This window comes from Corvus brachyrhynchos, unplaced genomic scaffold (genome assembly GCF_000691975.1).
Source record: "Corvus brachyrhynchos isolate BGI_N302 unplaced genomic scaffold, ASM69197v1 scaffold126, whole genome shotgun sequence".
Classification (NCBI taxonomy): domain Eukaryota; kingdom Metazoa; phylum Chordata; class Aves; order Passeriformes; family Corvidae; genus Corvus; species Corvus brachyrhynchos.
In genome coordinates, this window is record NW_008239283.1 from 9,139,969 (window position 1) to 9,153,023 (window position 13,055).

General features: G+C 40.0%; 1 protein-coding gene across 1 annotated transcript in view; it reads left to right on the forward strand.

Moving 5' to 3' along the window:
• Window positions 1-13,055, forward strand: part of CLASP1 (cytoplasmic linker associated protein 1) — a 162,229-nt gene that overhangs the window by 126,106 nt on the left and 23,068 nt on the right. Inside the window, exons 31-33 of the mRNA XM_008638298.2 lie at window positions 3,823-3,966; window positions 5,223-5,329; window positions 10,294-10,410. Of these exons, the coding sequence (XP_008636520.1) occupies window positions 3,823-3,966; window positions 5,223-5,329; window positions 10,294-10,410 (368 nt within the window). The remainder of the gene's footprint in view (window positions 1-3,822; window positions 3,967-5,222; window positions 5,330-10,293; window positions 10,411-13,055) is intronic.

The following is a 13,055-nucleotide window of genomic DNA, read 5'->3' on the forward strand; positions in this document are numbered from 1 at the left end:
TGGAACCTGATCCCTCACTGCATTGTGATAAGGAAAATAATGAAGTTACATAAGCAGTCCTTTGCAAATGATTCAAGAATCTGACACTGAGCCAGACCCCCTCTCTAGCATAGTCGGGCTCTGAAGTGACTGGAGTTTTCCCCAGCTCAAGCCAGCAGAGAATGGCTTCATTAAGGTTAGATAATCTGTAGGGTCTACGTTATATGTCACTGAAGGAGATGGATTAGTGTTCTGTACTAATGGTACAGGGACACAAAGGCAAGGGAAAATTCAGATATTACTTTCTTCAGACTATATATCATCAAGCATGAGGGTTGCATGGAGAATGTTTGTGCATTGTGTACAGAAATAAGGTTTTTTTATTGCTTGTTAAATTTATTTACTCTGACAGTAATCTAGTGAAACAAGATTTTCAGAAGATGTCGAGAAATTCGGAGATTATGAAAATGTCTCTGATTTGTCACAAGCTGAAAATCCACAGATTCAAAATTCTTTTTAACATTATCTGTAGAAGATATCCTTTGATTAGGTAAAAATATGCTAGGTAAGTGAAACTTAGAGGGTTATCAAGTGTGTCCAGATCTAACTATTAAGACAGATGTGGAAATGCTGCTCCTGATGCTCTTCATTACTGAAATAAAATTATTGGTACTAGAAATGGGAAGTATTGCAGGAGTGAGACTTGGAGCATGTTACAAATGTGATTTCAAGCTAGCATGGATCTTCCAGCTTTTGAAGCCAGTAAGTAACAGTGTTCATCTTATGGTAGTAGGGACCAAGACCTTTGTGTGTTAAATATTGGGTAGGAAATTATGGGTGCACTTCCATATAATGGCTTTTGCCTGAAATAAACTTGGAAGTGAAGTTGGATGGCTGAGGACGATTTAGAAAGAGCACAGACAGGGTTTTACCCATGTAACTCCAGTGTTGCCTTTGAGACTTTTACTGGAGCACCATTCTCAGGATGTAGTAGTCCTTGGCTTTATTTCAAAAGGCATAAACTATAGGTCTGTTTTCTTTGAGGCCACAAAAGATTGTGAACACTGGGAGCTACTGTTCAGCACTTCATTCAAAGCCCAATGACTATTTACAGGCGATAGGGAAGCTGCTGAAGAGCACTGGGTACACAGAATACTGACAGCCACTCCTAAAGACAAGCTGTATTTTGTGCAAAGAGGGAGGGCAGACGTAGTTCTGTTTTTATTAAAGTCAAAGTGCAAAAGTGGAACAAAACTGTAGTGACCTCTGAGACCTGAAACTTCTCTCAGCTACTCCTGTAGGACAATGTCTGTGGTATTAGTGTTTGTGGTGGAGCTTTGATGAAGGTTTTGCTCAGATTTGTGAGATGCATCTGGAACATCTCTGTCATACAAGAAAGGTCCTTCCAGAATGTCCCATCGTAAAGTGTGTGTGTGCTCTTGCACCTGGTTGCCCTACTTACTTAGGAGGTCTCCAAGGATGGACTTTATTTCTAAGCCATCAGTGGGAGATTCGTGGGACAAAGGTATCGGAAATCCTTTCACACCTTGGGCAGCTCCTAACTTACCAGTTGATAACTCCAGATATTCTAATCTCTAAGCAATCTCTCAGTCTGGGAACCTTGTTGATCAATTTTCATGGGGTTTGGTTTGGGGTTTTTTTGCAGTTTTGGGGTTTTTGGGTTTCTTTGTTTGTTTTTAATCTCGATGAATGTGAGATCTGCTTGTTCTGACATGGAGGATCTGCATGTCCACTCCTAACCATCGAGGATGCGCATGCTGTTCACCAGTGGGAATGTACTCTGGCATGACTTGTCACTTTGCATTCACTGAAACTTGCTGTTCCTTGTTCTGAGATCTCTTGTGTGCAGTAATATTTTTATTACAGAAAATACTGTGCTGGTGAAAACTTAAAAGTTCTTGGATCAAAATGGACAGAAATACACTTCCTTGTTGGATACCAGGCAGGCTTCATGGCAGAGTTGCCCAAAACTTCAGGTCAGAGGAGAGTAGACTATGGAATTGAGAAAGCCACAGGGAAAATTATCTCCCCACTTCTTTCATCCTTAGATCTTTATAATAGAGTGAATAATGACATACTGTGTTTCTGTTCAAGTCAGTGAGAGTTTTGGCAGGAGAGGCAGCATGATCCATCTGGAATGAAGTCTGAAGACCTTGTTTGCTGCAGTCCTTGGAAGCTCATTGAGTGCTGTGGGTTCCTTTGTTGGCCAAATGAAAAGGATGACACTGACCAAACTTTCATAGATGGAAAATGTTTTTCTATACAAAGCTGTGCTAGTTGCTGCTGATGGCAGAAGAAAACAGTATAGCTTGAGTTGCAGTTTGCACACTGAAACAATGAGGTACTGTGATTCCCCTCCATTATGAAAGGTTCTTGTGTACTCAAGTTCATCATCTGTGAAGAATTCCACTCCATAGGGAATTGCAGATACACTTAATTATGGCACAGTATGTTTGTGAACACATTATTTACTAAAAAATCCTTCTTTAAATTGATGAGAGCAATGAATGTACATTTATCCCCACAGCAGGGAATTACATTTACACCCTTTTCAAAGTTGTTTTTCATTTTTAGGAGATTTTAGAAAGTTCCTGAAAGGGTCAAACACAAGCATCTGCTCTTCCTAAGCATGTGTGTATGCTTTTCCAAAATAAGAGCGTGTGTGAGCTTTGTGAGCTCACAGAACTTTGTGAGCCCAAGCCGCTGCTTTGTGTCCAGATACATATTCTGGAAGTTGATGTGTCAATGGCTACACGCCCCTTGGAGAAGGTGCTGCTGCAGACCATCAGAGGTCATTCATCAGTGCTTCATTTTTATTGTTCTATTTATCAATGTTTGTATGTTTGTATACTTTCAAAGTAAAGTCCGGGAAAAACCCCGTAGAATTGGTGCATCCATGCAGGTTGGATGCTGCTGGGGAAGTCTAGTTAGGAACATGTGATGTTAATTACTTTTTCAGGTCTGCACACTGTGATTTATTCTGCTTCCATTCCCATTTGATTCCATTGTCTTAGTTCAGGATATGCAGAGCTGTATGTTTGCTAATGGATATGGGGAGATCCTGTTCTGGCAGCAGTTCTCTGAGGCAGATAAAGCAAACCCTGTCCACTAAAATTAATGGTAGAATTCTCAATTGTTTCAGTGGCACCTCAGTTTCACTTGCTAAATTTAGGAAATCTGGTGGGGTTTAGCCTGTCCATGGATTAGAGAATGGTGGTTCTTACCATCCTCCATGGATTAGAGAATGGTGGTTCTTACCATCCTCATAGATCTTCTACTTCAGATGGAGTCTTGAATTGCTGAAACAGCCTCAGTGGGGTTAAGATTTACAAGGAGAGGTGGATTATCTATTTGATGAAACAAACTTAGGATCCCTAGGAGGAGAGGTTGGGTGGGAAGAGAATTAGTCCCACTCACACATGAAAAGCCCAGGAATGACAAATTGCAGTCCTAGAGTCTTCATACTTATTTGAACTTCTAGTTTTATTTGTTCTCAGTAAATCTTTGCAGTAACCTGTTCAATTGAAATATGTGCTGGACAGGCCAATGGTAAAAGTTTCTCACTAGTTGTGAATAGCTGTACACTTCACATCTGGGCAAATAATTATATAAATGCAAAAATATATTTAAGCTTTAAGAACTAAAAAAATTAACTATTGCTATTATAATACATTACAAAGAACATTTCAAAGATTTGTCTGGTAGAGGAGTCTTCTTTTTGAGTGAAACACACATCATTTACTGTAAGGTTCACTACTATGAGAATGCATGCTCTTTTCAAAGAATAAAAACTGATGGTCTCTTCTTTCTTCCTCTTTTCAGGCAGCACAAATAGTCCTGATTTCTCTCTTTGAACTGAACACCCCTGAGTTTACCATGTTACTTGGTGCCTTGCCAAAAACATTCCAGGATGGTGCTACCAAGCTCCTGCACAACCACCTCAAGAACTCCAGTAACACCAGTGTGGTGAGACGCCCTTGTCCTTGCAAACAGCAGAGCCCCAAAGACAGCAGCTCATTGATAAGCTGTTGCAGATGTTCAGTTTGAATTATCTGTAACTGTTGTCTTGAAGCAATGTGGCAACAGAGGCTTTTGTTTGATGTTGCTTTTAATAGGGACCATTAAAATAAAAAACTGAGTTATTTTAAAATTTAATACAGTCCTAACCAGAAGAGATTAAAAAATTACTGAAAAGTGCATTAAAATTGGTGGGGTTTGTGCTTTCAAGTTGGTGGTGCTTTTGAAAGTCCTGCCAGTAATGACTTTTTTGGCTAAAACAGATCCTGATACCACAGATTTTCTGGGCTTATGACTATTATTGAGATCAGTTTAATGACAGATATATTGTCTTTTAAGGAGTTTGCAGGATCTTTAATGTGACCTACAAGGTCACCTCAGTCTATGCCTATTACCTGATGTTCTGCTTTTCTATGAAGCTCTTACATACTTTTATTTCACTGAAGGAATATGTTAGTAGAAGATTTAAATAGGAAATTTCTTTCCCTTCCCAGAGCAGCAAGGATTAGGGAACTTTTATTCTTTTTAATGTGGAAATCTTGTGAACTTGCTGGAATTTGAACCCCCCTATCTTTGCACTTTAACAGGGCCGAGTAGAATTTAGGCTAAGCTAGAACTGCAGTGTTAGGCTTCCAGGCAAATGGTCTGGAATCTCTAATACTTTTGACTCTGTGTGAAAAGTGTCAGAATTGAGAGCAATTTCTACTCATTTTGCTGTGGTATAAAAAATTGTGCAGACCAGTGGAAAAATGATAAGTTAGACTGCTTACTTATGCTCCTAACAAGCATAATCAGAATGCTTTAGACAATGTGGAAAATAGCTGTGTAATTAGAATGCTAAATTGCCAGGGTAATGGTGAGCATATTTTGGAGCCTTGCAAATCTTGTTTGAGAAGCTGGATAGCTGGATTGATGAACCATTTCTCTGGCAATATTTGCAGGCCGTACATGCTGTGTATTGAAATTTGCAGGTACTGTGGTTGTACAGAAGTGTACATACACTTGCTTTATCCTCAGAATCGTATCTTCAGGAGCACATTAAAGACTAGATGAACCATGGCTGCAGATTTTTAGGTCAAGAGGCATAATCAAAACTGCACTAAGCTTGTCTAGAGCAAACAGAGGCAATGTTTGGACCTGTTGTTGTACTCCTGTCTGTGCATTGCAACACGTTGCTAATCCCTGTCTTCCTGCTTCTGTGTTAGGGTTCTCCCAGCAATACCCTTGGTCGGACTCCTTCCCGGCACTCCAGCAGCAGAACCAGCCCCTTAACTTCACCTACCAACTGTTCCCATGGTGGACTGTCTCCAAGGTAATGTGGCAGGCTAATTAAACCCCTTGCAAAATACTAAAGGATTTCAACACCGAGTGTGTGTTTGCAGAATATGACTCACTTTGAAAGCAAAAACAAGACAAAAAGTTTACAGTAGATTTCTGCAAAGAAGCAGTGTTTGAACATGATAATATGTGGTTGGTGATTGACTTCAGTGTTCCAGTCCTCATGCTATCTGTGTAATCTTTAATGTCTTTTCTTATCATGTTAGTTTTCTTTCATGGCCTTCTTCAGAATTACATTTATGGGTAATAAATAAAGGTAATATTAATTGGCAGCATAAGAAATAAGGTCTTGTTGAGACTGCATATGTCACAAAGTCTGTGATCACTGTCAGAACAGGAGTTTCAGGTTGTGCCTATTTTTTAGGTGTGGACTTGAGATCAGTAATTCCTCTGACTGTAGTACAGTGCTTGTGCTGCTGAGAGAAGTGCTGCATCTCCTGTTCCCCTCTTATTCTTTGTGAGGATGCAGGACAAGCAGAGGTGGTGACTACGTTTCAGTGCTGAATACCTCCCAAATTGCTCACTTGGCTGCTCACCAGCAGAGTAGCGGCCTGGTCTTTTGGGCAGCAGGTCTATTGCAACCAGGTGTTTTGCTGAAGCTGCAGGTGCTACCCTAGAATATATTGGTCCACTCCAAAATCTTGTATTCAGCCAGCATGGACTCTTGGATGCTGGGAATGTGGATGTTTTGCACCATTAAAACTTAGAGCAGGAGAGATGACATTGTAAACAGTATCTTCTGGGACCGCAGAAATATTGGAGGAAAGTATCAAGCTCTTACCTGGACGAGATCTGATTCATGCTGGGAAAGCTTAAATTTGCTGCCCTTGTCTGCCTGTCCTCTTCATGACATTTCTTGTGGAAGAAATGTAAGGAAGGAACCATGTTGGGTGAGGACTGCAGTTCATTGTGCCGTGTAGCAGTTTACACTGAAATCTGTGATCTGCGTTTGTTGCTTGCAAATCTCTCTCTGAAGGGGTGCTTAGACACGTGAGTTCCAGTGTGTCAGGGAAAGTACAGGCCTTTAGCATTTAATGAAGAATTGTACTAATTCCAGCAGCATAAGAACCATTGGGGTTTCCTGAGAAAATTTTGGATATCTAGATACATTTTTGCAACTTCTAAATCTGCTGTAATTCCAAACTAAAAGATGAGTTTGCAAGCCAAGGTCGAGTTGCTTATTACGAGTTTTTTCCACAAAGGTTTCATTAAGAAATTAAGTGGTAGAGTTTCAGGGGAATGGTTCCAACTATGTTGCTTCCTTTTTGACTAACTTGAGCATTGTTGCCCTGCTGATTTCTGTCATGGGAAATTATTAACTGTGTCTCCTTGTGGTTATGTTGTGGTTTTGTTGGCCGTGTTTGCATGTGGCACTTATTTTATAATTCCACAACCTTTTACCATGCTTTTTGGGTTTTGCCATTGGGACACGACTGTTTATTGCCACTTCACTCACTGTTTTCTATTTGTCTTTGCTTTCTTCTCACCTCTTGATGTCAGGAGGCAAATATCAAAGTATTGATTAATCCAGTGTACATTGTTGCTGTTGTTTTCTAGAATTTTGGGTTTAGAAACTGAAGGGGTTTTTTCCCCATGTGATTTATTCTCAAGCATTAGTTAGAGAGGGCATGTAATTCCAGAGCATTCTGCCGTGGATGCAGTTGGCCAGGAATTTCCTTTAGAAAAGAATCATTCCTTCCATTTTCTGTAGAGTTCTTGGGGGTGTTTATTCAAAAATTTAGGTGTCTTCAAGAAGCATGTCCTGCTTCCTTGATGGATTTAGTTATTCGGGAGGAGTGTTTAAAAGTTACTCTTCAGTGATAGGTAAAGGTGGAAGCTGCTATGAAAGCCCTTTAAAATATTTGGAGGGGAGAAGTTGTACTTTTTTGTGGTGAGTGACCTCTGAGCAGTTACAGTATCTGCCGATTTTTGCCATTTGTAGAAAAGGCAGTGGCAAATACTGCAAATTAGAGGCAGTAGCTTCTGATGCTCTGCTGGGCTGCATCCTCCTTGAAAATGTCTTGTGCAGCACAGTTTGGGCATGGTCCTGATTTAAAGGGAGAATGTAGCTCTGGTTGTCCTTCTTTCAGAGAAAAGGCTTTGAAAGATGTGCTAACAGATTGTGGTAAGTAGGGTAGGCTGCAGTATTACATTTTTTGGTATAGGTGCTTCAGTGTCATGTTTCCATTTCAAATGCTTGTTGTTTGCTATTCAGCATTGGGGTGAAATATCACTTTTCTCTCTACAAACTTGGAACATAAGCACAGCCAGATCATTCTGATAGCAGTGTAAAGGATGAAGATTCCCAGTTTCTTTGTGTACCTCTCCTCCAAAAGTGGGCTTGGCTTTACATTTTCATGGGGCCTACCGTCAAAGGTTTGTAGTCAGGTTGTGTATTCCCATTGCCTCCTGGGGTGCTCCATGTCCAGGCCCTGCTTACCTTGTGCCTGCCTGTGTCTTGTGCAGGCAGTCTGAGTGCAGTCAGTGGAAGGGTTATCTCCAGTTCTTAATGCCAGCTTTGGTTTTGAAGAATATGCTTTCCTTTTATTATTTTTCTTGATGCATGGATTGGAGTGAAAACCAGAGGCATACATGTCTTTGGAGCTGGGATATGTGTGGAAAGGATGTTTGGGTCCTGTAGGAATATGAAAATGCTGCTAAGCTGCTCTCCCATATTATTAATGGTTTGTGGACAATAGCCTCAACATTAATCAGCAAGGTTTCATTGATACAGATTTACTGTATTATGTATGTATTCCAGATGACTGATCTTTTGGGGGGTGTGTGTATGTATGTATTTATGTGTACATGTATTTGGGTTCTCTGGATAGATTTTGAATGTTTTGGTTGAACTGGACTCTGCAAGCAGCTGCTTTGCCTATCCAGATGATAGCGTCTACTTAAGTATCCCCTGAAGTCGTCTGCAGGACCTTCAGGATGGTAGCATGCTTTCAGGGTCTTGGACAGAGTCTTTTCTCCTGCCTTCATTACTCCCTCCGGTTCTGCTGCATGGTCACTATAACATATCCACTACATCTGTGAGTTACTTCTGCATTTGTATCTGCTTTTTTTTTTTTCCCCTTAACAGTTTTAGTTTTTGGTGAGAGGAGTTATGGAAGAAAGATGTTCCTTCTGAAAAAGAAAAGCAGGGAAGGGCACTTGGGAAGACTGAAAATAATAGGAAAAAAACCCCAGACTTAAGACTGAAAGAGAGGAATGTTTCCTAGGCAAAGCACAGATGAATGGCTTGAGTTTGTGCTGGACAGAGAAAATCTTCTGAGATTTAATAAATTACGTTGTAGTACAGAAAGGAAAACACTAAGTTGTAAAGTCCTTTGGTGTTAGTATACTGTTCTGAATGGTAGATCAACTTCTGTAAACTTAAATGTTACATTCAGGTTGGAAACTTTCACCTAGAATTTTGTAGGAGTACTTGAAGGAATAGTGAATGAATGCATTTGGGATGGGTTTCTGCAATTATTAGTAACCCAGAAGCCTGTGTGTAGTTTCAATTATTAAAAACAAATAAACAAAAATCACCTAAAAATTTTTAAAAAAATTTAGTCCTTCAAAGCTCTTTAGAGGAAATACATCAGAATAAAAGGCTAACAATTCTATCTGGCTATGTAAGTTTACATGCTTGCTATTTCACTGATAATAGAAAATACCATTAAAAACAAAATTTGACACTTTCAGTATTAAGTTGAGCAAGCAAAGGCATGGAAACAGAATTAAAATAAGCCACCCACTTTATGCAATAAGGACAAGCCTGTATTGTTTGGTGGCCCGTGTTCAGGTAGGTGAGACCTGAGCTGTGAGACTTCTGATCAGCAGTCTGGGAGTCTGGGGTATTTACATGATTATAGTGGCATGTAATAGCTGTGGGATTTGATTGATGGTTAATGCGTGAAATTCTTGATACTGCTCTTCAGAGGAGTTTTTTAACTGGCTTTGCTGCTGTTTGCACTGGAGCAATTCTTGACTTGTTTGTCACTTCTGATCTTAAAGTATCTTTCACCTGCACATATACAAATACAACTATCCAAGACAAAGTGCTGAAATGTAATAGAAACAAAGTAGTGTTGTGAATACTCCATCAGCTCAAGCATTTATTCTCATTTAGAAGGTGATTTTTAAAATCCATGTACCATAATGGGAAAAGGACAAAAGCAGAGGTTAGACAAATTGACAAAGGGATGGATGTCTCAACCCAAAGGCACAGGGTCAAACAGTAACTCAAAGGGGCTGTGAAAGTTTAAGGAGAGATCTGGATCAACTCGGAGGCTGGTTTTACCCAGTCGTTCCAGCTTTGTCTGCTGAGACCTGGGCCAAGTCCCCATGATGCATTTACACTCTAGACTGACTTTCACTTGCTGCATATTTGGGTTCCGTTTGAATCTGGTGAAACAGGATCAGATCCTAAGCCTTGCAAAGGTTTTCTGGTTGTGTAGGGCCTGATTGCAGGCTTTTATAGAGGCACCAGGAGACAAACTTTACAAGCTACCTTCAGGTGTCTTTCTGATAAAAAAATAAACTCCAATTTTCCTTTCTTCCAGGGAAATCCTGTTGCTTAGAAATACCTGCTTAGAGTTTGAATACACATGCGGCCAGGGATTGTTTGCGTAGAACATTATAAATAGAGTTGTTTATAGAGGCTATATCCATTTGTAAAATCTGCTGGTTAGTACAAGCAGGGGCTGGATTTTTTGTTAATCATATTATGTTAGGAATAAAAATGGAAATGAATACTAAAGGCCAAAACAATGACTTGTGAGGCTCAACGGAGTATTCTTGTTTAATTTTGTTTCTATTAATTTTTTTCTCTCTCCAAGGCAGCATGACAGCACTAAGCCACTCAGATTATAGTTTCTTTTTTTTTTTTCCTCCCTCTCCTTTCTCTGTTTTTTCTCTCTTTTGTTTCTCCTCTGGTCACGGCAGTCGGCTCTGGGGTTGGAGTGCAGACGGGCTGTCGAAGCACCCCCCTCCCCTTTCTCAGCCTAACTCCATCCCCACTGCTCCTTCCCACAAGACTTTCAGACGCTCTTACTCTCCCAGGTAACAAGCTACCTGTTAAACCAACTTGTCTGAGGTGTCACAGTATTATTTCCCTTTCACACTGTGGGATTTGTTCAAATGTGGGATTTGCAGAGGCTTTGGTTGGAAAAGGAGAAGAGATGATGATAGCTTTCAGAGAGCAGGAGTGTTGGGCAGCCACTTGCTCGCTGCTTGGGGAAGATGCAGCATGCAAGGGGGGATAAAAAAAAGTGGATTTTTCCAGACTCTTGCACCCATTCAAGAAGATGGCAGGGAAGATGTTTCACAGTTGGTTTCCAATGCAGAACACAGTTGCTGAGCACTTTTGGCAGGTGCTGGTTGCATTATGATACCAGGGGCAGGATCTTTCAATTAGGCTGCACTGTGCATGTGGCACTTGAGTACCTCCAGATGGACACATACAGCTCAGGAGTGACTTCACATAGAGCTTTTCTTGTATAATGTGATTGTGGAACATCTTGGAAATTTGTAGTATTGAAATTAAAATTGTCCTTACCACAAGATTTTATCAGTCACAGTTTCGACACCTATTCCTTGTCCTGTGCCCTCACATTTTGTTCCAGTCTGCATACAGATCTTGGATCAATATACTGGACTAAAGCTGTATGCTGGTTTTAATAAAAAAACCCAACCTGAATACAAATGTAATTTGTCAGATCTCTGTTAAATTCCTTAGATTTTTTTAAGTTTAAACCCTGAGAAGAGACTATCTGTAAATGTGGTTTCTCATGACTTAGACTTAGTCCTTCCTACCTGAGGAAGGACTATGTATAGCCTTTCCTTAAAGCAAAAAGTTCCTAATGAAAAACTATTGAAAGAAAAGCAAAGAATTTTTTCTTTGAGGGCTCAAAATTTGAGAAGCTGTGACATCTGAGAGAGAAAATAGAATACAGTAGTAGTTACCTCTGTGAATACCTGCAGAATTAAAAACTTTAGATTAATGTTCTGACTCTGCCAGGACACTGTGGAGATATCTATGGAGGAGATCCATGTTGATTTTTTGGAATAAAACTAGTTGAGCGTGTTTTTTCTTTCCTTTTTTTTTTTTTTTTTTTATCTGAAACCAGATAATAAGGTTTGGAATAATGTAATGTATATTCCAGCCCAGAGCCTGAAAGTGCAAGGATGTGAGTTACTGTGTACTGCTTGAAGACACAAAACTGTGGATTACTTACACATAGTTTGGATTGGAAACTGAGTAACAATTTATGGAAGTAAAATGTATTTTATGCCAGACTGGAAAACTGCCAAATTGTATCTTGGTAAACTTACAGACAGCTGCATTGGTTTTGTGCAGCAGATGGAAAATAATGTTGTGACATCCCTAAACACTGCTCATCTCTACTCACTTCTTACTCATCCTGTGCCTTTCCTCTAGTTTTCTGCATGGGTCATAATTATTTTTTTCCCTTTTGTGCCTTTTTTTTTCCCCTGAAAGGTGAGTGTAGTTCCATTTTACTTTTATTCCCCCCCCATTGTGTTGTCTGTGAAGTATTCCAGTGCACATACTGTCAGTAGAGACGTGTGTTCACATTGTAGAATTTTCATTCATGTAGAGCACAGCCATAATGTGACCTCCTACACAGGCTTACTCCTGACATATGAAATCACTGGTTTCTTTAGATTTTTATTAAAATGTGGGTTTGTGCTTTGACAAATGCATCAGATTGGTGGCACTGAGAAATTGCTTTAGTCCTTTAGCACTGAAGAGTCTGTATTCTGATTGTTCTTTGGTAACAGTGTAGAGCAAAATTCATCCCTGAGGAAAGAAGTGATGATTTCAGCAGAAGGTTTATTGTCAGTATTATATCTGTGATTATTTCTTGGGTTTTTTGCCATGGATTTAATTGTGTGAGCTTTGGTAAGTCATGTCATCTCTTGGTGTGAGTACACAGGTAGTGTCACAAGTATACACCTTTTCAAATGGTGATTCCATTGCCCACTTCAATGTTGTGTGAAAAACCCTTTAAGATCTATGAATTGAATGTGCTTGAGCTTCAAACGTAGATTTTTGAGGTTGTATGAAACAAAGATTTTTCTATTCCTGGGTGGTACTTCTGAAGAACCTAAAAACTGCCTTCGCATCTGTCTGGAAAGCCAACACAGTGCAGTAGTGTTGTTCAGCTGTCTCAAAAGCCCTGGATACTTCAACATCTGTAGGTTCACGAACAGCTTTTGTTTCCTGATCTTGGTCTGTTCTTTAAGTGGTTTCTTGCTCTCCCTGACCTGCCAGACACTGTTTGGGGCGTTGTTCTTTGGTTTCTTTGCCAAAATACACGGTGCTGATGCTTGTGTGAGTGTAGTGCGAGCGTGTTGCTTGGGAGCCAGGGATTATGGCTATTTTCAGTGTTTTAATCCCAAAGGAATTGGGCAGCACCAATCTTATCGTCTGTCTGAAGTTCCCAAGTTTCTTCCAGATAAAAAGCTGTGGTTCTAGATATTTAATAGATATTTAATATCCTACTTTTAGTTCCATTGAAAATAACAGCTGTGTACCCAGAATTCAGAAGGGATTTTCTTGTTTGTTTGTTTGGGTTTTTCCCCCACCCACCTCATAGGGAATCTTTCTTTTGTGGAAAAGGAACACAACTCTGTCCAGCCATCTGCCTCCAAGCCCAGCCTGTCATCCTTCCCAAAGTGTTATG